The 25,416-nt window shown below is 52.9% G+C and overlaps 1 protein-coding gene across 3 annotated transcripts in view; it reads left to right on the plus strand.

Moving 5' to 3' along the window:
- Positions 1–15,305, plus strand: part of NAP1L4 (nucleosome assembly protein 1 like 4) — a 50,489-nt gene extending 35,184 nt beyond the window's left edge. For 2 of the 3 annotated variants that reach the window (XM_058526140.1, XM_058526141.1), the window contains exons 10-15: positions 1,422–1,567; positions 4,526–4,548; positions 4,971–5,090; positions 7,973–8,002; positions 8,471–8,527; positions 14,107–15,305. In XM_058526140.1, coding sequence (XP_058382123.1) covers positions 1,422–1,567; positions 4,526–4,548; positions 4,971–5,090; positions 7,973–8,002; positions 8,471–8,527; positions 14,107–14,145 — 415 coding nt within the window. In that variant the 3' untranslated portion in view covers positions 14,146–15,305. Of the gene's footprint in view, positions 1–1,421; positions 1,568–4,525; positions 4,549–4,970; positions 5,091–7,972; positions 8,003–8,470; positions 8,528–10,352; positions 10,391–14,106 lie in introns of all 3 variants that reach the window. The other variant, XM_058526142.1, reaches the window with a different exon arrangement.
- Positions 15,306–25,416: the final 10,111 nt, after the last annotated feature.

Raw genomic sequence — 25,416 nt, forward strand, 5'->3', positions numbered from 1 at the left:
TTAAAAACCCAGTAGACAAAGATTTAAACTAAATAATTTTTCCATTTGGGGGTATGATGGCCAGCGCTGGGAAATGTATCACATGGTTACATGTGCCAAGGTTTGGGATAATGGCCGAATTTCATCATTCTAATGAGGGGATTGGGTTCTCTGGTCACCTTAAATGAAGCTGTGATCGTTGACTGATAAATTACCCTCAGCGAGCAGCCGGCCTGGTGGTGTAGTGGTTAAGTTCGTGCACTCCACTTTGGCGGCCCGGGATTTGCAGGTTCGGATCCTAGGCATGGACCTATGCAGTGCTCATCAAGCCATGCTGTGGCGGTGTCCCAAATACAAAATAGAGGAAGATAGGCACAGCTGTTAGCTCAGGCAGCGGATGTTAGCTCATGGCCAATCTCCCTCACCAAAAAAATAATAATAAATAAATAAATTACCCTCAGCAGGTATTTGTTGAGTGAGTGCGTGAATGAGTCAGTGCAGGGCAGTGCTGGTCAGTCACTTGCTTTGGAAATTGGTGGGACAGTTCAACTGTTGTTTGAATCGTGATGGGGCACCTTAGCAACTTCAGTCTGTAGGTCACCAAAGAGAGAATGTGGTTTGGAGTTCACTCCTCCTGGTTTGTTTGAGGCGATTTGGGAAGTTGTTTTATCCTTGAATTGAAACAATTGTCCCTATTCGCTGGAACCAAGTCCTTATCCTTATGAATCTCCCTGTATGAGTAATGCAGACCTTTATTAAGATCCTGCTAGACTTGAATAGCTAGAGTAATTTAGAAAGGTCATTTCCCAGGGCCAGGCCATCGTGGGAGAAGAAGGCCTGGCTTTCCAGGCATGCTCTTGAGCAGACGCTAGTCAGATGCTGCCACGTGTTATCTGTTGGTCCAAGGTGATTCAAAGAGCTCAGAAGCATGCCCTGCTCAACCTCTGCCAAGGACCTAGAGTTGATGTGTTCTGCACTGGTCATCACTGTTTGCAGTGGTCACTGCAACTTTCTCCACCTTGTCCTGCTCACTTAGTTGCCTTGAGAATTTGGGTGCATGAGTGGGTGACTTCAATTGTGCGGTGGAGTCTGAACGGGGGCAGCAGGTGACAAGGTCTTGAGCATCACATAGGCACCTTTGTTCAGCTTTGACTGGGCTTGCTCACAGAAAACACGTTGCCGAGTCCTTGTGAAATAATGCCATTGCAGTTAGAGAAGTCTGAAGCTTGAGACAGTGTTTCTACCCAGGATGATGGCAGGCCAAGCGTTTCTCTTTCACTGGCCTTCAGATGAACTTCATGGGTGTGTGTAGTGCTTGCTTGCAGGTTGGGTTTATTGAATTTTCCAGATTAAGCGTAGAGCTGTGGTTTGCTTACTGTGTACATCTGTAATTGGTTTTTCTCATGGAGTGTGTATCTGTGATTGCTGTCCTGTCCCTGTAGGTGTACTATTGACTGGAAGAAAGGGAAAAATGTCACGGTCAAAACAATCAAGAAGAAGCAGAAACACAAGGGTCGAGGCACCGTTCGAACAATCACCAAACAAGTCCCCAACGATTCCTTTTTTAACTTCTTCAGTCCACTCAAAGGTGAGCAGTGGGGCTGTGATACTGATTATGTACTTACATAAGGTAACTTTGTTAGCCTCAGAGTCCAGTTCTAGTCCTGGTGAGTGTGGGAGGTAAGGGGACGGTTACTGTGCCAGAGGCAGTGGTGCTCTCTGGGACACAGGGGCCGCAGGAAGGGAAGCCCAGGTGGGCACTGTGGGCTCCGTCTGAGAACGCGCAAGTGAGCGCCCACACCTGGGCCCTTCCGCGCGCGGCTGTCTGGACACCCCCGGCAGCACTTCCACGCCTCCGCTCTGTTGCTCTCGGGCGTCCCTGGGCGCCCCCAGCCTGTTGGGCTGTAGACTTAGCTCTCAAGGCATCGGTCCCTGGTTGTGCTCTGGTTACACTTCACCAGCTTTTGAATCATCCCCCCTCTTCCTCGTAAATTGTTTTATTTTGGTTTTCTGCATGACTTGGTAGAGCGTAGGGATTTTGGAATATGTATGTTGTGACAAATGCAAGTACAGTCGTGTGCCGCATCATGACGTTTTCGTCAGCAAGGGACTGCATAGATGACAGTGATCCCATAAGATAAGTACCACGTAGCCTAGGTGTGTAGTCAGCTGTACCTTCTAGGTTTGTGTGAGTACACTCTGTGATGTTCAGACCACGATGAACATGTCCCTGTCGTTGAGCCACACACGACTGTAGTTGGATTTCCATTTTTGAAAGACTTAGGCCAGAATTGTAGCTTGGATGCTTTGATTTTTTTTTTTTTTTTCCCTTCCGTAAGCCTTAAAGATGGAACCTTTGAGCTAGTAAAGACCAAGCAACTGGTTTTGAGAGTAAATTACTTGGAAGTCGTAACGCAGTTTTCTAATCCTGAGAGAATGTGAAGGTCAGACCAGTTTTCGGTGTTAAAATACGGATATGAGGAAAGACCATTTGCTCTCTCTTTTTTTTAATTAATTAATTAATTAATTTTTTCCCCCCAAAGCCCCAGTAGATAGATGTATGTCATAGCTGCACATCCTTCTAGTTGCTGTACGTGGGACGCGGCCTCAGCATGGCCGGAGAAGCGGTGCGTCGGTGCGCACCCGGGATCCGAACCCGGGCCGCCAGCAGCGGAGCACACACACTTAACCGCTAAGCCATGGGGCCAGCCCCAAGACCATTTGCTCTTTATTGTAATCAACAAAAACAGTTTGAAATACAGAAACGCTGGCCCCTGCTCTGGGGAATCGTGGATGTGGGGTCGTTCGCCCGTGGGCCACAGGGCAGCTCCATTCTCAATCTGAGCCTTTGGTCTCTTGACTTGTCCCTGAGCCCAGCACCCTCATTTACCTGTGCCATTCAGTCCTTTACTTTTGTTTGTTTTTCTTTTTTTTTTTTTTTGTGAAATTTTTGTCGTACATTATTGTTTGTCAGTCACCATATAAATGCATCCCTCCAGCCCTTGTGCCCACCCCCACCCCCCTTGCCCCTGGCAACCACCAGACAGTTCTCTGTCCGTGTGTTGGTTTATTGCAGTCTTTTACTATTTTTATCGTAGTGGCTATTTTCTGAAGTTTGTCTTTGAACCTAGAAGATGCAAATGTGTATTAGTTTGGGGGATAAGAACAGCCATAAATTTAGTTCTTCACTTTCCTTTTTTGGGAAGACCCCTGTTGGAGCCTTGCATGGGCATGTTATAGGTTCCCTGTGTGAATTCACCATGAAGCAGGGGGCTTTGATTCCTAAATACAGTGGGTTTGTGGGAAGTTTTCTTAAAACTGGATTTTAAATAATTAATAACATTAGAATGGCATTAAGTGGACTCAGGAGAATTTGGGGGATGATTCAGGGCTTTTAAAACTGCATTGTGATGGTTGCACAGCTCCAGGGATGTACCATAAGTCACTGGATTGTACACTTAAGTAGGTGCATGTTATGGTCTATAAATTATACCTGAGTAGAGCTATTTTTAAAGTAATCAGATAAACATAATACCAAGTGATAAGCTTTATGAAAAGTAGCAGAGGGTGACGGTGGGGGCGGCTGATGGGATTTGAGTCATTTGATCGTTAGAATGTTGCTGGGCTTCGTTGAGCCTGGTTTTAAGTCCTTGTCTTTCCCATCACAGTTGAGTGTCGGGCTCTAGCCCAGCGCCAGAGTGTGTGGTCGTGTGTGTGGACTTGCGGAGCCTGGATAAGTAACACCATCCTGCCCACAGGGAGTGTTTTCATTTTGCTGGAAGAACATTTCAGCACTCTTCTCCTTCCTCCTTTCTACCCAGACAGAAATGCACTTTTGACCTAGCTGAGATGCAATGCCTCAGGAACACTCGGGACATACAAGGCTTAAAGATTTTCCTCTTTCTCTCCCAAATCATCACACATAGTTCTGCAGGACACAAGTTAAATCTCCACATAGAGCATAGATGCCCTGGGCCTGGCCCCGTGGCATAGTGGTTAACTGCATGCGCTCTGCTGCTGGTGGCCGGGGTTCGGATCCCAGGCGCACGCTGATGCACCACTTATCAGGCCATGCTGTGGTGGCGTCCCATACAAAGTGGAGGAAGATGGTCACAGATGTTAGCCCAGGGCCAGTCTTCCTTAGCAAAAAGAGCAGGATTGGCGTGGATGTTAGCTCAGGGCTGATTTTCCTCACAAAAAAAAAAAAAAAAAAGCAGATGCCCTGAAAGCCAGCACTCTGGGGCCACTCCATCCACTTTCCCCTGTTAATACCCTCGACTCCTGTCAGTGCTCTTCTGGACACTGGCATTCGCCAGCTGGATCTGTGAGTGAGCTCAGGTCCCAGCCCGCAGCACTGAGGGAGGGGGCTGGCGTCAGCATGCAGCGGTGGAGCTGGGGACATCCAGGAGGAGGCCAGGCTTAGGCAATTTCTATTGAAACCTCGAGTTGTGAAGTGCCCCGTTTTGTCTGTCAGTGGAGTTTCCTGTGTGGGCTTTAAACGGTCTGGACATCGGAGTAATGTAGATGTGTTTGTCTTTTCTTCTAGCATCTGGGGACGGAGAGTCACTGGTAAGATCTGTGTTGTCATCACAGTCTCTCGTTCTGCTGTTAAGTCTTTATTTCCTGAGTAGTTGCCTGCTTTGTTTTTAATTCGTTCCTGCTCCCTAAAAACCTGAGATTAGTTTGTGTCACTACACTGTGGGTGGGCAAAGGGGCGGATTCCACTGGGGTTCAGGGCAGGGCAGCCGTTAGTCCCGCCCACCTCGTGCGGGTGGCTCTCCATGGAGCCATGGGCCCACACTTTCCTGCTTTCCCTGCCTTCTCGTGCTGGTGGCTCCTCTAAAGCTGCTCAGCCTCGTAAACGGCTGTCGCCCAGCAGTGCCAGCAGTGGTGCTTCAAGTCAAGTTACCAGAAGTAGGGGCAAGGTGTGGCTAAGAGAATGTGATGTCTGTCCCACTGAAACGAGTTAACATGTAGGTTTTCCCTTTCAGGATGAAGATTCCGAATTCACATTAGCCTCCGACTTTGAAATTGGACACTTCTTCCGTGAGCGGATAGTCCCTCGGGCTGTGCTCTACTTCACGGGGGAGGCCATAGAGGATGACGACAATGTATGTGGCTTGGGGCAGCTGCCCCTGGGTGCTTACCTCTGCTGGTGCAGAGAAGTCCTGAGTGGTGGCTGGGAAACCCGAGGCTGAGATTTTTATTACATCCTCCACCAGATATGTGGTGCGCAACTGGTGTCTGGGGGGATGTAGACTGGGAAGAGGAAAAATGGCAGAAGTGGGAGAAGCAGGTCTCTCTGAGGCAGTCTCAGAGCAGAGTACCAGTCATCTGTGTCAGCCCTGTCCAGTGACTCGCTTCATAGTATCCTCTAAAGACCCCAGGGGCTCACTGTGTCCCGCTTCTGGTGTCTAAGCTTTGGGTGACTCCTAAGCATGAGGAGAATCTCATTCACAGAGGTCTGGACACACCAAACGATTATCAGCAGAGCCAACTTGTGCTTGCCTTGGTGTATCAGCCCCAGAGAAGTAGAAACCCATGCTCCACAGGAAAATGATGACACTGTGCCGGCCACTTCTCTCTCTGCTTGAAGGAAATGAGCCCTTCCAGTCAGCACTGGGAGCACAGCCCCTGTGCACAGCCTAACCACTGTCCTCTGACTGTCACCTAGGACAGCTCTCCATCATAACCAAGGCTTGGGTTGCCACGAGTCTCCATGATTTGTGGAAGTAAAGTTTTGTAGCATGTTACTGAAAGTGTGGTTTAGATGATATTTATTCCCTTGCTTTTAGAGCTCTTAGGTTTCCTGGATGCTTCTAGGTTTCCTTTCTCATCAGGTCTGTTGGGGCTGGGGACAGGGTGGCAGGAGCTGGGCAGGTGTGGGTTGCTCAGCACCCCAAGGCCAGGAGGGCCTGCTTCTCTGCACACCTCTCCATCGTGCTGGAGGTCCCGAGCTGGGGCGGGCCGGTCCAGTGTGTGTGAGCCGTGGCGTCTGAGACTGCTTAATCTCTAAAGTGCTGTTTGTCCTCCCTAGGTTGGGAGGTGGTCGTGGGCATCAGGAACCGTGCATACACCACTCAGCATGGTCAGGGGCAGGGTGTCATTTAAGGACTCAAGTGGTTGTAAGACTTAAGTTTTAGCAAGTGCTGGTTACGCTGCAAATTCTAGACCAGCACTGTCTGGTAGAACTCTCTGTGACAATGGAACCGTCCTCTACCTGTTCTGTCCAGTGCAGTAGGGCCGACCCCACACGCCGCATGAAGATTTAAAATGAGGCTGTTGGCAACTGAGGAACTGAGTGTTTAGTTTAATTTAGCCAAAAGAGATCTAGTGGCTACACACATTAGAAACTCATTTCTAGACCAGTGGCCTCCAAATTTTTTTCATCATACACCTATCAATTTAAAAACTTGAATATGCAGCCTATGCATGTTTATTTACTTATGTGCACATAGGTACTGTTAGTGAGCAGTACAGTGTATTTGCTGCTAATGTGTGTAGACAGGTTCACTCACAATACCTCCTGTGCTCGCACTGCTGGTGAGCAGTGTAGTTAGGGGACAGTGGTGGGAGCTCACGGCGGACTGGAGTCCCCGCTCTCCCGCTTAGCAGCTGTGTCACCTCTGTGCTTCAGTTTCCTCAGCTCTGAAATGGAGTTAATTGTAACAACTCGAGGGATTTGTCAGGCTCTTGGAACAGTGCCTGGCAGAGTAGTTACTCAGAAAGTGTTGGTATAAGGCTTAATTTACTGACGGTAGGTACGTTAGAAAGCACACGCAAACACTGGGGGTTGTTGCAAGATACGTGGGTTTAGGGGTCTGGTTTCATCTCTCACACTCCCCTGGGTCACCTTGTTCAGCCTGTGGGCTGTGCACCCCACCTTGGAACCCCTGCTGTACACGAGAGGGATGCGTTTGAAACAGGAGCCTGCAGCCCCCACAGAGCTCTCTTAAAAGACGGGTGCAGGGTGAAGTGATGTACTTGGACCAAGCCTCCGAGGTTGGCCCTTGAGCGTGTTTGGGGCTAGTTGCAGTCTGACCTGAAATGCTGAGAGAGTCTTATTGACCACGAGACACGGAAAGGTCTTTTCCCGTCAGGCTGTTAGGAAGCGAAGGAAAGGGTGCCGAGAGTAGTCAGATCCACCGAGGCTATGCCCAGTGGCGGGAGGGCTGCAGGCTGGACCTGGTGTCCGAGACGGTGCACCAGCACCAGGACTTTTCCAGGTCCCGTTGAGTTGTCTCAGGAATGCGTGCGTGGGCTCCAAAAGAGAAGGGTTTATGAGAAAAAGCCTGCTGACTCTTCACGTACCTTGTGTCATGCATCAATAGTGATGAGGTTTATTTTGTTTTGTTTTTTTTGTTTTGACGCCGGTCTGATGTTTGGAACTTGAATGGGAACCTGACCAATGATGTCTGTGGATGCGGGAGAAATTCACTAAGTCCAATCAGCGATAGCTTTGGAATTTCTCCCTTGCACACTTTAGTTCTGACTTATTTTAAAGTTGAACACCACAATTTTATTATATTTCTTATACCAAAATAAAGATTTCCCCTTGTATGAGATATAAAATGATATCTCAATTCCTATTTGTAATAAAGTTATGCTACTGGTTTGCTGAGATCAGCCCATTTCCCAGTTGGACCCAGTGCACAAGCAAGCCAACCGTCTCCTTTCTGCACCCCTTCCTGTCCTCAGTCCTTGTTTTGGGTGGTTTTCAGGTACCTGGTACTCTGCCACGACAGCAGGGCTTGGGAGCAAATAGCCCCACACTGCTGCTCCCAGCCCCATCCGCAGTGTCAGGGCCCAGAGGTGCCCAGCAGCAGACTACCCTCGGGAACTGGGCTCTGGAGCAGGTGCTGCCCTTGGCTCAGAGGCCGAGCTGGACTTCCTGCGTCCCTTGAGCCTGACCGGTGGGCATTTGACAGGGACTGTCTGGGTTAGGTTGCTGTAATGCTTTATAAACCTAAAAATGTTTTTCCTTTTTTTTCAGTTTGAAGAAGGGGAGGAAGGAGAAGAGGAGGTAAGACACGGCTTCTGTGAAGCATCATCATTTCCGCGAGGTTGCGTCAGGCCATCTCTGCTTGAGTGGACAGAGGTTATGACACCACGGGACCGTGTTATACCCATTTTCTGTGACGCTGTCTTTGAGGCTTTCAGCCCCATTGAGCACTAAGGAAAGGCATGGTGGATGCTGTCCAGCATCCAGTTTTTGACCCTGCTATTGGCTTCTGAAAATGCATCTTACAAAATGTCCATTTAACAGACAAAATCTACTTTTTCAGCAATATGTTTATTTCACGGTGATCTGTGAGAGCAAAAAGATACCCAGAAATAATTATGTGTCCAAAGGAAGTGATTTAATCAATTATGGATAGTAGTAATTGATTTCCTTCTAAATCGAAGTATTACTTTAATTTGTTTGTGGCTGGTGGATCCCCAAGAATATGCATCTTGTCTGTTCAGCTAGTTCTCACTTCTTTTGACACAGGAATTAGAAGGTGACGAGGAGGGAGAAGATGAGGATGATGCCGAAATTAACCCGAAGGTTAGTTATTTGGGGGCTTCCCAAATCTGTGCTGCACTGTTGAGCTTTTCAGGTGTGTTTCCTGCTCCGAGTCAGGAGTGTTAGGAATATGTTCTTGTCGTTCTCTAGTTCGAAAGCTTAAAACGTGTCAGAAAAATACTTGGATGAGGAACTATTCAGACATCTTGTATATGATTTGAGTATTAAGTATAAATATTCAGTAAAATGTTTTTCCAACTCTTTCTCAAGCTGTATCTTATTTACATAAATTTGTTCAGTCGAGCCACATTATTTTCCAGATCTTTAATTCTTCTCAGATAATGATTTAACTGACAACATGAGGAAACTTTTTTATTTTGTGTGTTTATTTTTGGAAAAGATGCAAAGAAGGAACTTTTGGGAGGTTATTCTTTTTTAATGTAGAATAATGGAATTGTAGGCATAATTTTACAGTTGTACGTGGGCTGAGAATACTCAGAAGATAATTTAAAATAAACTAGGAAGCTTTGCTTAAAAAAAAAACTGAGAAAAATGAGTGGGCAACTTCATGAATTTTACCTGTGTCTGGATTTGTACTTATCATCTCGATTAGCTTACATCAAGGCACTTTGCCATTTGACACGTAATTTAATGGACAGTTCACTGCATCCTAGAGTTAGATACACCATGGCTGTCAGAGAACTAACACTCCTGACGTTTTATAATGTGTATCTCAATTTAACTTCTCGTTGTTTGTTTTTCCCCCATTTTTGCCCAAAGTGGAATGTGCACTAAGCTGTCAGTGTAATAACTGATTCTGTGATCCGTGTATTAACACCAGATGTTTCTATAAATGCATGCTCACAGTTTTACTTCCTTCTGGGGAAAGATAGGAGATGGTTTAAAACTTAATTCAGTGTGCCATATAAATCCCACTCTGGGAATTGGCTCATGGAAATGTTCATTTTGACAAGGTCTGCCTGTCCATCACGGGATAACTGTATTGAAAGCATACCTGTGCTCGGTGATGAGTGGTAAGGGGCCGAGAGGAGGGGCGAGAGACCTGGGGCCCTGCGTGAGTGGATCGCATGTTGGTGGGCAGGGGGTTGAGGGGTGTCCGTCAGTTGACAGAACTGGGCGATGATGACCCCTTACACTGCCATGCCTAAGTCCCAGCTGTCGTATCTGGCTGTTGTTCTGCTCTTCGGGGCGCTGATGCAACATTCCCGGTTTGGATTCTAGAACAGAGGCTGAGGATGGTTTGTGGTGTCTACTTCCACACTCAGGTGCACTGTCTGTCTTGCGTTACTGGCAGCGGGTGGTCCCTCCCTCCATTTCTTGTCGTTTCCTTCTGTCTGTCCTCTTCTCTGTCCTTGCCAACCCTCTGTCTCCTCTCACGTGTCAGTTTTCTAGAAGAGCATTCTCACCAAATGATCACAAATAGCTGGAGAGGAAGTAGAGAAGCATCAGTACTAACCCTTCACGGGATCTGCCATTGGTCAGTTGGTGGGAGTGGGTGAGAAGTGACGGCAAGTGAGTAGGGTCAGCGGTGTGACGTGCTGTGGTCACACAGTTGGAAGGACCCGAGTCTTGTCCTTGGGGTCGGGCTGTGACATTTCTGTTCGTTCATATGCACCTCCTCAGAGGGATTTGTCACGTTACAGTCTGTACAAGCAGAGGAAAATAAGGAAGAAAGAATGTTTTGGTATTACAGGTACAGAGCTGGTGGTGGACATTGCTCATCTCAGGGTCGATATTTTGCAGCCTTTGGTATCATGAGAAATTGTGGCTCTTTCCTCCTGTATAATTTTGTGTATTTCATTTTCTTTCATGCTGACAGTTCCTTTCCATTTTTTTCCCCGTTTAGGTGTAATTTTTGTCTGTTAATCATTCATACGTTTCTAGGTAAGGTGGAATTCCATTTATTCCTAACTTCCAAACTTCTGACCTGTGCTGTATACAATGCCTTGCCGTGCCTTTGTGGATGCGGAGAATGTTGCCATCCATGCGCACTTGGTGTGTGCTGGGCTGGCCCCAGGCTTTCTGAGGAGCAGTGTCTCTGTGCAGGTGTCTGCTGAGTGTACTTTTAAAACCAACTGATAGGAACTACGTTTGGCTCCTCTTGCCGAGCCCAGTGTTTCTGCTAACCAAGCAGCAAAGATGTCACTGGTGTGGCATTTTTACTGGTAGCAGGATTGTCCTCCTGGAAGGGGACAGAATGAGAGGGCCCGGGGAGGTGGACAGCCTGCAGGGTGGCACATGTCAGCCAGTGATGCAGTGCCGGGATCAGCCACTCACTGTGGCAGTAGGAATCGGCCCCCTGTGAGTTTTCTTGACGTGTATCTGTTGATTGTTCGTACTTTTTAAATTCTGGTGTTGGGCAGACCAATAGGTAAAAAATGGGTAACTGAACTTTTAATGTGTCAGAATTTTTCATCTAAAAAGCTGCTGGCATCTGTTTCGTGTAAGCATGAACACGTGCTCTGGTGAGGTTCCTGAAGATGTTCTGATTGAATAAGAAAAGAACCAGCTGTAGATGTAAGTGAGCGTCAGCAAGCTGAGGGGCCGCCCTCCCCACCGCGTGGGTCAGCGTGACTCGGCTCCAGTCGTGAGGTCCCTTCCTCCAGGGACACTGTGCCCACCTTTGCAGGATGTGAGGTCATTGTGGGGCCGGGAGAAAGGTGGAAACAGGAGATACTGTGAGAAACCACTGTAGTAATAGTAACACCTGGGAAATAGCGGGGGTTCCACATGTGGCGCTAAGGAGGCAACCGGTTCATAAGAGCAGGGCTTGTGAGAGTCAGAGCTTTATCTCACCGTCGCAGATGGTCAGTTAGGGCCCCAGGCTCTGAGCGTCTGTCTGCATTGCCTTCCTCTCTTCCTCGAGTGCACCCACTTTCACAGAGAGCTAACAGGCAGGGGGGCAGACTTGGGCTAAAGGAAATGTGTTAATTAGAGGAAATGAACCAGCGCCTGGGATCTTGTGTGCTTTAGAGGGGCAGGTCTGATCATTTGCTTGCATATTTAACATTGTCTAATTGCTCAAATTCCTGCTGCTCCGCATGTCTAAGGACTTATCAGCCAGGCTTGTTCCACCTGAAGCCGCACTCCTCCCCTACCCTGCCAGTCACTTTGAAGCATCATGCATAAACGGTCCAGCCTGTATCTCCAGGAGAGGAGGACTCTCCTCGGGCATAACCACAATGGTACCATCACACCTGAGCAGTGTTCTCGGCATCTCTTTAGTGTCATCAGCTTCTCGTCGGGGTTCAAGCTTCTCCAGTGGAGGAGGCTGTTCCCTCTGCAGTCGGGCGGGCTCTTGGGACTGGGGCTGCGTGTCCCTGTGAAGCTGTGGTCCTTCAGCGTGTGCTTGGTGGCTTGTCTTCACCCCTTCTCAGGGCAGTTGTCACCTCTTGAAACACTTCTTTTAAATAGTCCCATGATGGGCGAGGTTTTGGCTATTAGTTTGTGCCTTTGAAGCACCGACTCCTCTCCCTTGATGATCGGTAGCGTGGAGTGGCCAGGCTGTCATTAAACTTGGTGACATGGAACAGGATGCTGGGGTTTATTGCAGTTTTGTCATGGCCCTTGGCATAGGGCGAAGACCATTGATGTCTCATTGATCAAGTTCACCTCAGAGGCCCCAGGGTTCGCAGTTAGCGTTACAGCCCGGGAGTTGTGTCCGTGTGGACGCTCCCCAGAGGTGGGTCTGCACACGGTCCTCAGAAGGCAGGTGTGCCAGTGGGCTGCCCAGCCCCCTCCCCTCCTGGTGAGATTTCCCTTCCTCCCTCTCCCTCTGAGCACAAGGTCCCTGTCTGGCTTCTCGTGCTTGTGACAGCCCCTCTCCTGGTCTTGGTTTTAGTGAGGACCCCTTCCCTCCAGCAGTCTTCACCCAAGTTATTGATTTTATTTTGAACAAGTAGATAATACATTCTCCTCATTAAAAATATATATGATACCATTGAAACAGCACACTGTAAATTGTATAATACATTATATATGTCTAATTTACATATATAGAAAGATGTAGCGTGGAAAGTCCCTCCCATCCTGTACCACCTGCCCCAGCTCCCACACATCACCCTACAGACCCTCGCTTCACCTCTGACCCACTTCTTTTGCAAATGCAATTATGGAAACACACTTCTCCGCCTTGTACACAAAAGGTGGCACACCGCTTTCCCATGCCTGCTGCCGTTGCTGCACCGAGCCTGGGGCGTCTCTGCTCGTCCCCAGTGAGTCTGAGCCAGTGCCTGATCCCCTTGGCCACAGTTGGGGCCGCCTCCAGGTCTACCCTTGAAATGGCGGAGCTGGATTGTGCTCTTTTTCGGCTAGGATTTCTGGACGGGGTGGTTATTTTGATGCCTGGCTCTTTGGCAGGGTTTCAGATGATCGTGTGGCAGGCAGGTGCTAGGGCAGGGCCCCCTCCCAGAATGACCTGCCATCGGCCCACTGCTGGGTGGAGACCCGGGGCCACGCCCAAGGGTCCCGCTTGTCCCTGTGCTCCTCCCGCTCCACGTACAAATAGCCAGCTTAGACCAGGGCCCAGGCTTATCATTTTATGTTTATGTACCTTTTACACATCATTTTTTCATCCCTTAAATCATTTCCTAAAGAGGGAACTGTAGCCACGGTTTGTACCACGGGAGGTGTCAGTTATGTGTCCCAGGTGCTTCTCTGAACCAGCTGGTGCAGGTTTTCTTAGACTCTGTAGACGCCACGTTGTCTTCAGTCATTTGTCGTCTTAGCAGCCAAAAGTCACAGGTTACTGAGGACTACATTTATTTGCTCGAGAGTCTTAGTGAAATCATTATTTCTCAGGCCGTTGCTGGCCTCCATGCAAAATTCCTGGAGTTGGTGAATGCGGCGTGAGTGGTGTGAGACGTACACATTAGATTGTGTTGAAGCGAACCTGCCCTTCCATGGGGGACGGTCTCTGATACCTTTTCTAGAAGGGTAGAATTCCAGCTCTGCTGGAGACTCCTGGGAGGATCGGGGGCTTCCTGTGGAGCTCTTGTAGTGGCTCTCGTCACTTGTTGTTGCAGTGTAGGCTGCTCGGGTGTGGATCCAGTGGCGTGCTCCCGTCGGCAGAGAGAGCGGCTCCTCCTGAGCATCCAGGCTGGCCTCTCTGGGGACAGGTGCGCTCCGGGATCAGGCAGGGCCTCCCGGCTGCCTCTGGTCTGCACCGGAACAGGAGCCTTGGACGATTCCAGTGTTGAGCCTGTCTTAGAGGTGGCGGGGAATCAAAAGGGGAGCGTGCAGCTGTTTCATGTGGGCAGGGGTATTTGTGCCCCGAAGCTCCTGAGGCTGCCTTCCAGCTTTGGAACACGGGCTCTCTTGTGTATTTCATTCATCTCTGCGACCGGGGAACCCCGCCCCTTGCCCCTGAGACCCTCCTGCTGAATATGCTGTGAATTACAATGTCATTTAAACAAAAAAGCAGCCCTACTATGACTTTTTTTCTGGAAAGTTAGCATATTTTTTGTTACTATTTTAAAAGTACATTTGCAGTAACTTTTTTCAAAAGAATGAATGAAATAAGTCTTGGTTTTCATTTGGTTGGAGGTATTTGGTGATGAAGTTGATTGATTCTCTACAAGTCTTGTCTTCTCTCGTGACAGAAGGAGCCCAGCCAGCCCTCAGAGTGCAAACAGCAGTGAGGAGCGAGCGCACCTCTCCGGCGTGGCTGCTGCCTGCAGATGCCTGGCGGGACTCGGCACGGCTGCACGCGGTTGGATTGGCAGCGCTTATGTCTAACTCGTTTTCAAGTGCATGATTTTCACTTTCACTTTTCCTTTTTCCTTATTATTTTGCTTAACCTATACAGTGGCAACTTAAATGCATTTCAGAAATAGGAGGTTTAATGCCAGCACCCTCTATGGTCTTGGGTGCAGCTCAGTGGACTTTCCCAGGTCCTGCCTTGGGGAGGGCCTTGCAGACCACGTGGGGGTGGGGGGTGGAAGGTCACCGATGCCAAGGACAGATGCCTGGGGCTGTGGTTCCAGGGCACCTTGAATCCATTGACACCACTCCCGCATCGGACTGGATTCTCCTTTCATTTGAAGAAACCCACATGCTTTGTCTCCAGCCACTTGATATTCTGCACTCTCATCGCCTCCAGGGGCTGGTAGAGTAGGTTCTGTGCCCCTGAGAGTGTCTTTCTTTGGTTTTATTGTCCTCAGGGTGGGGGGGGGGTGCACACCGACCCTGAGGCATGAGCTTTGTGGTTCATCCTCGTATTTATTTATTCTTTCATACTTGTGAGGGCTTGGGACACCTGCTATTGCTCGTCCTTATTGTTTCTGAAACCATGTTTGTGACTAGAGACCTGGTAACTTCACCAGGAAGAGGTGGTGGTGGCCCCTACAGGAGCCAGGCCTGTGTAGAAGAAACCATGCTCCTTCCTGCCTCCAGCTGCCGAGGCAGGAGCTTGTTTTCATGACATACAGACCACACTTAGCTCTGAGGACGGGGGGTGGTGGGCAGAGCCCAGGATTTACCTGGTGGTGAGGGGCTCAGGTGGGGAAATATGGCTTTTCCATTAGTGTTAAATGTCAAGTCTTCCTTTCTCAGTAGCTCCCATTTCTTGGCCCCACATTCATCTTGTCTTAAAAGCCCTGGGTTTGGAGCGACCTGTTCTTGGCTGGGTTTCCGAGTGTGTGACCTTGGTCTCTGGCAGCTGGGGGACGCTGTGTCCACACTGTGACCAGGCCTGTAGAGTGCTCAGCCTTACTTACGATACCTTTGTAACTGAATACAGTGTTTTCAATTTGTACAGAATAGTTAGAATATTCTATTAAAGTTGTGAAACATGAATCCAGCACTATGCACGGTCTTTCTTTGTAGGAGAACCTGGTGGGAGGAGCGGGTGGGGCCACTGGCGTCTGCTCCTCTCCTGCCAGCGCATGGACGTGGTTGCACACCCTCTTGGACGGTTTCCGCAGAGCCCTGGGTGTGGGCAGATCCAGAGCTTCCCGTCTTCTGGTTTTCTGTCTTGTTTTTGAGGCTTTTAAATCCAGTTTTTTAGAAAGAGGCTATGTTTAATTTGCCCATTAGGCCTGCACGCCCACTTCACTGCTGGGGTGGTCTGGGGTCCCCGGATGGGCAGTTTGCTAGCTGGGGAAAGCGTTTGCTCCTGCCCCCGGGAGACAGTTGTTTCTCAGAGTTCGTGAGGCTGTGCCTTTTAGGTCCAGAAGGTCCCAGGAGGGGAACTTCCCGAGTTTGATCTGTCTTCTCGCTGGTGCTTCTCTGGTGCCTCCTTCCTTCCTTCATGGGAGGGAGAACTGCTCCCAGAAAGTCCTGCTGCACAAGCTTCAGCTCCAGCTCCTGCCTGTGGGCCTCCGCCCTTGGAGGGCCGCCTCGCCGAGAGGAAACGAGCACAGAATGCAGGCATGTGGCTGGCCCGCTCCTCACGTGGCCCAGGAGCCTGTATCCAGTTTGTCTGTTGCCTGCCTGCAGAGCTGGCTTCTCCCTGTGGTGGCCAGAGGGGAGAGAGCACTTGTGGCCACGAGAAGATGCAGGAAGGGCCGGACAAGGCTTAGGAATAAGCACGCTTTCATTGTGCCCAAGACAAGCGTAGAGCCAGACATTCTCTGTCCCTAAAGTCCTCGGGCGAGCTGGCCCGTGGGTGAGCCTCGCCCAGGCCTGATGCAGCCCTGGGCTACTGAGATGGGGTGAGGAGCTTAGGATGCCAAGGGCGCCTTGTTCTGTCTGACTCAAGGGGCGTGCTGCAGTGACGATGGCCCCGCACACTGCCCCCTGTTCCCTGGGAGCCGGGAGCACCTCTTGAGGATGGTCCAGGGAGCTGCCCATCACTGCGGACCCTGACTAGTCAGGGCTCCACAAGGTCTCTTAAGTGTCGCGTTCATGAACCTGTTGATAGCAATCATGAACCTGTTGATAACAACGTCGTTTACAGGTAACTGAAGGATCTGAAATGATTGCACAAAGTGATGTGTTTGGGTAATGTGCAGGGTGTTCGCAGGCGCGGTTTTAGTGCTGGGAGCATCTGATTTGGGCTGGTTCAAGGGTCGCTCTGAGAGAGACGTTCCAGGGGAAGCCTCCCTCCTGCTGGCCGCTGGTCTGGTCTTGACAGCCGTCAGTTACAAAGCAGCGGCACCCCTCTTAGGCGCGTGAAAGATGCTGGGCCTCGCTGAAGAAGTGCAAGTCAAAAGAGAGGCTGTTTTTCTTCTCTCGATTGGCGGCAGTGAGGAGTTTGGCACCTCAGTGTGATGAGAGCCTGAGAAAACGGGAGACGGAGGAGTGTGAGCTGTTGAAGCCTCTCGCTGGGCAGCTTGTAAGGCTTCAGAAAAGGAGGCGCGTGTTACCTGTGACATGAATCCACGCCCTCGTGTGTGTGCACAGCATCTGGACAGCATGTGCTAAAGCAGTTTGAAATGGCCGAAGGGGGCGGGAGCCCCCTCGCTTCCCCAGGAGACTGGTTGGATTAATTCCTGTGCACCCACGGTGGGCTTGTAGCCGCTAAGAACCAGGGTGCTGCATGCCAATGGGGAACATGCTCTGGGGTGTGTTATTGAAGGCAGGACTTGTGTAGGTGCCCTGCTGTGCATGCATGTGCATACGTGTGCGTGCGTGTGCACATGGTGATTACATTTGGAGGCTACAGGCTAAACAGGAAGTTGGGGAGAGCAGCTGGGGCCCCGGGGGGTTGGTTGGGAAGGAAAGTTAGACTTTGATTGGATCCCTCTTTGTGGTCTCCTGATGAACTCTGGTGTAGCGACTAGACAAAACGTGTTTACGTCAAACCAACACAAACGTGGCAAAGGGAGGGATGTTTCGATTGTGCCTCTTTAGAGGCATTGGGTTTTCTTGCCCCTGTGGGATAAGAAGAGTGTGCAAGGATGCCACACTCACCTGGGGGCTCCAGGACCTCAGGCTGCCACTTGGTTGTCCCAGGTACACGTGGATAGTAAGACCCCAGCTCGAGGCCCTGAGGCTGTGTCTTCCCTGACCATCCACTGTGGCGCTGCCTCTGGCCTCGGCTGGCACCAAGGCCTGGCTGTCAGGGGGTCCTCTGACCTCCCCACAGCCGTGTCCCCTCCTGCTTGAGCCCCAGCACCTTTGAGGCCCCTGCATCTCTCACCCCTGAGCAGTCACAGGAAAGGGAAGGTGGTCCTCCAGTGGCCAAGGAGCTTGGACCCGCCCCTTTGCACTTGCCTGCTCACAGGACCTCAAGGAAACTGCAGAGGCTCCAGGGGCTCATTTAGTCCTTGCCACTTGTGCTGGCAAGTCACGGGCGGCCAGGAGGTTTGTCCAGAGCCACCAGCCAGGAGGCAGCAGGGAAGGTGGCCCTCGCAGCAGCTCTGAGTGGTCGCCTGGGCCGGCTGTGTGTGGGAGCTGTAGCTTCTTGGCCCAGGCTACTGCTGCCACAAGACCCCAACACTGCCCACTGGGCAGAGGGTTGATGGCCAGGCCTCCCCACCTCGGCCCCAGCTCCACTTTGGGGCCCTCTGGGTCCGGTCATCACAGTGCTCCTTTCCGAGGGTCAGGGTGGGTGTCCAGGGCCACCTCCCATCCATGTGGCCTCCGCTGCCCCCTGGCTCCTTAGTTAACTCTCCCTGGGCGACTGTTGTTTGAGCTGCAGGGCCTGGTTCGGTGCCTGTCTCTCAGGGCCCAGGTGTCATCTGACACACATGACCATGCCGACTGAGAGACTCGCTCAAAACAAAGCGAGTGACTGGGCCTGGCTGCCATTTCTGAGTTCCCTCCTATGCCAGCCTCAGCACCCCGACTCGTCGGAGGCACTCGGTCCGACCCCAAGGCCTGGGGGAATCTGGGGGGCAGGAGCTCCCGAGGTGGTTCAGATGCTCCTGCCAGTTGCCAACAGAGGTGTGGGCATCGCAGTGGCTGTGCACCCCCACAGCAACAGGAACCTGACAACACGGGATCTCGAAGGCATTGACTGAAGAAGCAGGCACGAGGGAGGACACTAGCAGACCTGTTTTTGTGACTTCTAGAACCTGCCCGGTGACAGCAACAGCCACTACCTGGGGGAGCCGGGCTGACCAGGACACCATCTAGGAGTAGTAGTTACAGGAGTGGGTGCATTGGTCAGGCTCGTGGAACTCCCTCACGTGGGTGCGTTTGGTTGTATGTCTGTAAATTATACCTCAATGAAGCTGATTTTTCAAAAGCCCCCCAGGTTGTGGTGGTTCCACTTAAAACTCTGTTTTTCCCTTTTAAGGGTTAGGGGTTGTGGCCACCCAGGGCCTGGCGTGGGCTGAGGTCTTCTGGGCCCCTGTCCTCACCTGCAGCAGGTGGTGGGCGGACGGCTCAGCAGGCGGCATGTCCATGCATTCCCCAGTCTGCAGTGTCGCCCTGCTCGGTCTGCAGCGCCACCCTGCTCCGGTGGCCAGTCTGCTGTGTTGGTTCATGGCTCCCATTTTGTAGGGCAGTGGCCCAGCGGTCTGCTCCCAGGCATCAGGGCTCCCTCTCAAGTCTCGGGCCATCACAGGGCCCAGCTGAGTTAGAGGGTGCTTTTGCCTGGGGGAGGCCCACCAGGCCTTGGCCTGGAGGTGGGAGACCACGCTGGGGTGGGAGGGGGGTGCCCTTGGCCTCAGCAGGGACTGTCCTGGTGGTGTTAACTGACCTCTGACCTGCCCTCGGAATATGTGTCGTTGTCCCCTCTACACCCCCCCCCCCGCCCCGGTCCGCCCCCCAGAGGGCAACAGGAACACTGGGTGGGCTGCAGAGGAGACCTGGGGACAGGCGGTGGGAGAAGCGCCCTCTGACCTGGCCACCTCCAGCTGCGTGCCCTGAGGAACCTGACTGCCAACCACGCTCCTGGTTGAAGAAGGGGCTGCCTTGGAGGCTGAGGCGCTACTGGAGGGCACTGTCTCCAGCATGGGCTGCCCTTGGCTCCCGTCAGCCAGCCCGCCCAGCCATTCAGCACGGCCACACCTGGACTTTGGCCCCTGCCTCAAAGCCCTTCTGAGTAGAATGACTTCCCAGCTTCCTCCTGTAGAGGCAGACACCTCCTCCTCACCCCAGCCTCAGGGAGCATAGCCACGTGGGGGGTGGGAGCCCGAGGGACCTCAAACCCAGCCATGTGGACCCCGCCCATCAGGAGATGCTGGCAGGCAGTGGCCCCCAACAGCAGGGGCTCCAGGACCCCTCAGGCTGGCCCTGGCTGAGCTTTGGACTCCTGAAATGGTGTGATTCTCCAGCACCTTGTCAGCCTGGGAGCCACTGTCTCAGGTTGTAGGCTGGCTCCAGTGAAAGCCTGGAATCCCGCCAGGCACTGACCCTGGAGACCCTTTTCAGCCCTGCCTCCTCAGCTGCCGGGTGGGTGAGGCCCGGACCACCCCCCAGTCTAAGTCACCTTAGTACACCTGGGCGGGGCCCTGCCCGCCTCCGAGATGTCACCACTGGGCCAGTCATTGGGCCAGCCTGGCTGCGCTGACTCAGCTCACTGAGGGCGGTGGCCGGATGTTACTTTCCGTGACGATCGAACAGGCCTGGCCTGGCCCAGCTGGGCTCCAGGCCTCGTGGGGTCTGTGGCCCAGGAGAAACAAACAGGGCAGACCCCACTGACACACCCTCCGTGGGCTCCTTCCTCCCACTGGGCTGGGGGCTCCCCCCGGGGCACCTCCAGCAGTCTGGGAGCGTCGACCTAGTCTCTGAACCTCCCTGGGTCTCGGTTTCTGCCTCTGAGACAGGAGAACCATCACTTCCCGGTGCAGGCCAGGGCATCCGGGAGAGCGAGCCCTGGTGCGCGCGGCCGAGCTGCCCCCCTGCCCAGACCTGGGCATAGGTGGCGCTGCCCACGCCGGCCCTCCCCAGTGCCCGCCGGCTTGGAGCCGGTCTGGGGAGCACGTGAACGTGCACTCTGGGAGGCCGGGGAGCTGGGGAGCTGGGGAACAGGAAGGCCTCCGGGCTGCAGGCACTGGCCAGACTTCTGCCTCTGGCCTCAGGACGCCGAGGAGGGCCCTAGGTCTCAACCTGCCTCCATTTCTGGCAGGAGCTGGAAGTTCCCAGCAGAGTTCCTAGAGCTGCCCTCTCGGAGGCCCAGAACCCCAGGCCCAGTCCTTGGGGTGCCCTCAGAGGGCAGGCTGGGGGAGCTCTGAGAAGGATGGGAGGAGACGGGGTCCTGGCTGGGGGCAGGGGACCCTGAGAGTTCTGGCCAGCTCAGCGGCCTCTCCAGCTCATTCAGCAAAGGGCCTGGGAGGAGGATGGGAGTGCTCGAAATAGCTCAGGAAGGGGCTGGGCTGGGGTCCACCCTCCCGGCTTTCAGCCTGAGACCCATTGGCCTCCAGAACTGGGAGGTAATAGGTCTGTGCTGTTCTGAGCCACCAAGTGTGTGGTCATTTGCCACAGCAGCCCCAGGACACCCATGCACATGGCCACAGGGGTCTAGGCAAGAGGCTCCGTGGGGGGTGGCCGGGTGGTACTAGAGGAGAGGTGGAAGGGACGGGGCGTGGAAGAGGAAGCCGGGCAAGGGGGTGCCGAGGACTTCAAAGGGGGGACACTGAGGAGACACTTTTGAGCATGAGGTGTCTGGGGTAGTCTGTGGGGGGACCCGAGGAGCCTGGGCCCAGACACCCAGCCTCTCAGCAGCTCGTGGGTGGGGGCCGAGGTGGAGCTGGGGGGTGGCAGGGACCACATGCAGAGACCAGCCTGAGACCGCAGTGCCCACTGAGAGGCTGACAGTCCAAAGGAAGCAGTGTGGAGTCCCCACCCAGAGGTGGGGCCCATGGGACCCCACTGGCCAGGCCCCCTACTACTGTTCCCCTGTCCGCTGTCTCCTTGGGGGCACCTCTGAACGTGTCCCAAACCTCTCCTCGCCACTGAATCGGAGGCCACCTGCCCTCAGGCACGTGAGCTGGACTCAGAGGTTGTCGGGGACCCTCCGTCTCCCACAAGTCCACGCCAGTCAGACTCTAAGTCTAGGTGCAGCCTCGGAGCCCAGGAGGACCCAGCCTCCGGCTCCCCACCCGGGCCAGGCAGCATTTCCATCTGCATTTCCACATGTCTGTGGAGCACACTGAATGCCTGTGTCCCTGGTGCCTAGGGAAGGCCAGGTGACGTGGGGACCTCCTACTCATCTTTGAAAACCCAGCTCAGAAGTCACTGGTGGTACCTGGGAAGGCTTAACCTCACCAGCCAAAGCTGGCTAATGCCCCCGTCAACTCTGTCTGGTCCTCGTCTGCCGCCAGACTGTGTGCGCCAGGCCCAGGGGAGGGTCAGCACCAGACTCCCTGGGGCTGTATCCGTGTCCTGGGGCAGCCATAACTAATGACCACAAACCAGGTGGCTTAAAACAACAGAAATTTACACTTTCCCAGCTTTGGAGCCTGAACTTCAAAATCGAGGTGTCGCAGGGCCGCACTCCCTCCAGAGGCTCCAGGGGAGGATCCTTCCTCTTTTCCAGCTTCTGGTGACCCCAGGCGTTCCTGGGCTTGTGGCCGCATCCCTCCTGTCTCTGCCTCTATGGTCACATGGCCTTTCCTCTCCTCTGTGTGTCCCTTCTACGAGGATGCTTGTGATGGCATTCAGGGCCCACCTGGGAAATCGGGGATGGTCCCCTCCTCCCTCAAGGTCCTTAACTTCATCACATCCTCTGCCATAGAAGGTAACGTTCACTCTACCATATAGGGTCACATTCACAGTTCTGGGGATTAGGACACAGACACATCGTGTTGGGGACCCCTGTCAGCCCACTACAGAGGCTTTCCAAACAGACAATCACGTGAAGAGGAAAGACGAGGGACATGGGAAAGCCCCATAAATACCCGGAGAGATGGGCAGAGAGATGCCCGCGGAGACAAGACCCCAGGTTTTGGCCACCAGATTGGTAAAAAGAATACACACGGAGCGTCCGTTATTGGGCTAGCCGTGGGGAAGTGGGCGTCCCTCACCTCCAGGTGGGAGTGCCAACCGGTCGGCAGGCACAGCCTGAGGTCCATCACAGGAATGATGGCGTGTGACCGTGAAGCGGGGTGCGCTCGTGGGGGAATGCCCAAAACACAGAAGAAAACAGTACGTGCAGCGTGGCTCCCGTTTTATCAGATTAACAAGGCAAGCTCCCATCTGTCATGCATGGGTGTTCACGTGTAAATACATTTTTTAAATTGTGGTAAAAGACATGTTACATAAAATTTGCCATCTTAACCATTTTTAAGTGCACAGTTCAGTGGCATGCAGCACATTCACAATGTACAACCATCACCTCCATCCATCTCCAGAACTTTTTCATCTTGCAAAACTGAAACTCTAGCCGTTAAACACTGACTCCCATCCCCTCCCCCAGCGCCTGGCGCCCATCATTCTACTTTCTGTCTCTCTGAATTTGACTCCTCTAGGTCCTCATATAAGTGGAATCACACAGTATTTGTCCTTTTGTGACTGGCTTACTTCACTCAGCATAATGTCCTCAAGGGTCATCCATGTGGTAGCAGGTTGCAGAGTTCCCTTCTTTTTATGGCTAATATTCCGTTGTACATATGTACCCATGCATCCATCAGTGGACACTTGGGTGATTTTCACCTCTTCGCCGTTGTGAATAAGGCTGCTGTGAACATGGGTGTGCAAGTATCTTTTTGAGACCTGCTGTCACTTCTTTTGGGGATGGACCCAGAAGTAGGATTGCTGGATCATATGGTGATTCTGTTTAATTTGGGGAGGAAATGCAAATGCATTTTTTAAAAAAGGATCAGGGGTCACTCACCACAGTGAGAGTGAGCCTGGGGTGGGGACATGAAAGATTCATAACTTTGAAATCATTTCAGCAGTTCTCACTTTTTATGTCAACAATTGGTTACTATTTTGGTAATTTTTTATTTTATTCATTTTTTAAAGCTCTTAGTTTATTAATTTATTTTAATTCTTAGTATATTTTTATTTGTATATTTATTTTAAAGTTTTTGGTTAATTAATTAATTTTTTTAAAGTGGTAATTAAGTGGGAAAGAACTTGCAATGCCCACGCCAGGGCCCTGCCCCAGGCCTGCTGAACCAGAAGCTGGGGGTCCAAGTGGGCAGGAGCCAGACGTCCTTTGTGCCCCGTGGTGACACTCCCTGGGCAGCACTGAGGGCTGACGACCGTCCAGAGGGTGGCAGCAATGCCTTGTCCACTCAGGCCCCGTCCCTCTCCCCCTCTCTGTAATTCATTTATTCATTAATCCATTCATTCAAGTTTCCAGAGGCCCCATGTCCTTGTGAACCAGGCCCTGGGCAGTTTCTGCTGAGTGACAGGAATGCCAGCTGACTCCCCCCTCCCCCCCCATTCTGTGACCGATGGAGAGGGCCCTGCTCTCGGTTCCCCCAGGACTGGACCTGTCTGGCCCTGTCCGCCCCAGGCCCCCTCTCATGTTCTGGTTTCACAGACAAGCAGTCTCCCCCAACTTCAGGTGCTCTGACCAGAGAGCTGGGTCTTAGACGGTGAGGTAGAAAGGTCCACTTGTTTCCAAAAACATTTCCTGAGTGCCTGGCTGGGCCCTGGGGGCCCCAAAGAATAAGACACTGTCACTGCGTCCTAGGAGCCCACAGTGACTTCTGAGCCGGGTACTGAGGGATGAATAGGATCTTGCCAGGGAGCCAAGGAGGGGAAGGGTGTTCTGGGTAGCGTCACTTTCTCATTTGATCCCCAGCGCCTTGTGTGCGGGGCCTGCTGTCCGATTCCAGCCCAGGGGCTCAGGGAGCCAGACAGAGGGACAAGGGACACAGCCCTGAGGGGCCATGGCCAGGCTGACAGAGCCTGAAACCAGGTGGGGATGGGTCTCCTGCCTCCCACCCTTGGGCCTCTCACTTTTCCCAGGCTGCCACTGCAAGGACAGGGATGGAGGGCAGACCTGAGTCACAAGATGTGGCCAATGGGCCGTGTCAGGCTCAAGTCAGGTGGCATGAGACCCCCTCTCAGGTGCTATGACCCTAGGTAGCCTGGGCCTCCCCCGCTCCCCAGGCTCGGGGGCCCCAAGGCCCCAGCAGTTAGGCAGCTGGTGGCAGCCAGCCTTAAGGCAGGCCCCGGCAACCTGAGAGGGCTTCCTGGAAGAGGAGAGAGGAGCGCACCGTGTTTGGGGCTGTCCCTAAACACCGCTGCCCACAGAAGGAGGATGGTGTGGCGCCCCAGGCACCCGGAGGCCGTGACGCACGGCTTCCTCACAGCCTGCTGTTTGCCCAGCTGGTTGGGCAAGAGGCTCGAGGGCCCTGGCTCGGGCTCGTCACCGTCACCGCAGTGGCGATGACCTCACACAGGGACTTTGGAATAGGCTCCTTCATTCTGCCCCAGCCCCCGACATCCTCGCCCAGCTGGATGGGACGGCTGGCTAGTGTCCTCAGCCGGATGTTTGGGGACAGTCTCGTCTGCCTGCAGGGCTGTCCCCTCAGTCGGGCTCCATGGGGATCCCGGACGTTGCCCTCGGATAAATATTAATAAGCTGGGCTTGGACGGACGCGGCCTGGCGCCACTGGCGTGAGCAGAACCCATCGCGGCCCCCTCCCATTCTGAGAATCGGCCAGCAGACGTCCCCAACCCAGAGCCCGCTCAGCGACTTGGGCAGGGTCGCTTCCTGCCCCAGGCCTCGGGGTGTAGGAGGTGAATTAGAATCCTACCGGCCGGCTGTGTGACCTCTGATGAGTCACATCACTTCTCTGAGATCTCCCATCCTGTTCCCTGCAAATCCAAGAAAGCAACCCCAACAGCTCCCACCTCGTGGGGTGACCGTGAGGGAGAAGTGAGCCCCGGCCCCTGTGTCTCCAGTGTCCCACTGCCCAGAGGAGCCTCTACCCCAGGTCTCACTGCCTGCTGTCCTGGACCCCCTGAGGACAGCGCAGGCCCGCGGTGGCGGAGCGCCTGGGGGAGGGAAGGGCGGCAGTCTCCCCGGCCTGTGTGCTGGAGTCCCCTCGACCTCTCAAGGGCTGGCCAACTCTGCTGGGATGCCAGTAGTGACGGGGAACTCACCCCCTTCCAAGTCT

The sequence above is a fragment of the Diceros bicornis genome, chromosome 31 (genome assembly GCF_020826845.1).
Source record: "Diceros bicornis minor isolate mBicDic1 chromosome 31, mDicBic1.mat.cur, whole genome shotgun sequence".
NCBI lineage: Eukaryota > Metazoa > Chordata > Mammalia > Perissodactyla > Rhinocerotidae > Diceros > Diceros bicornis.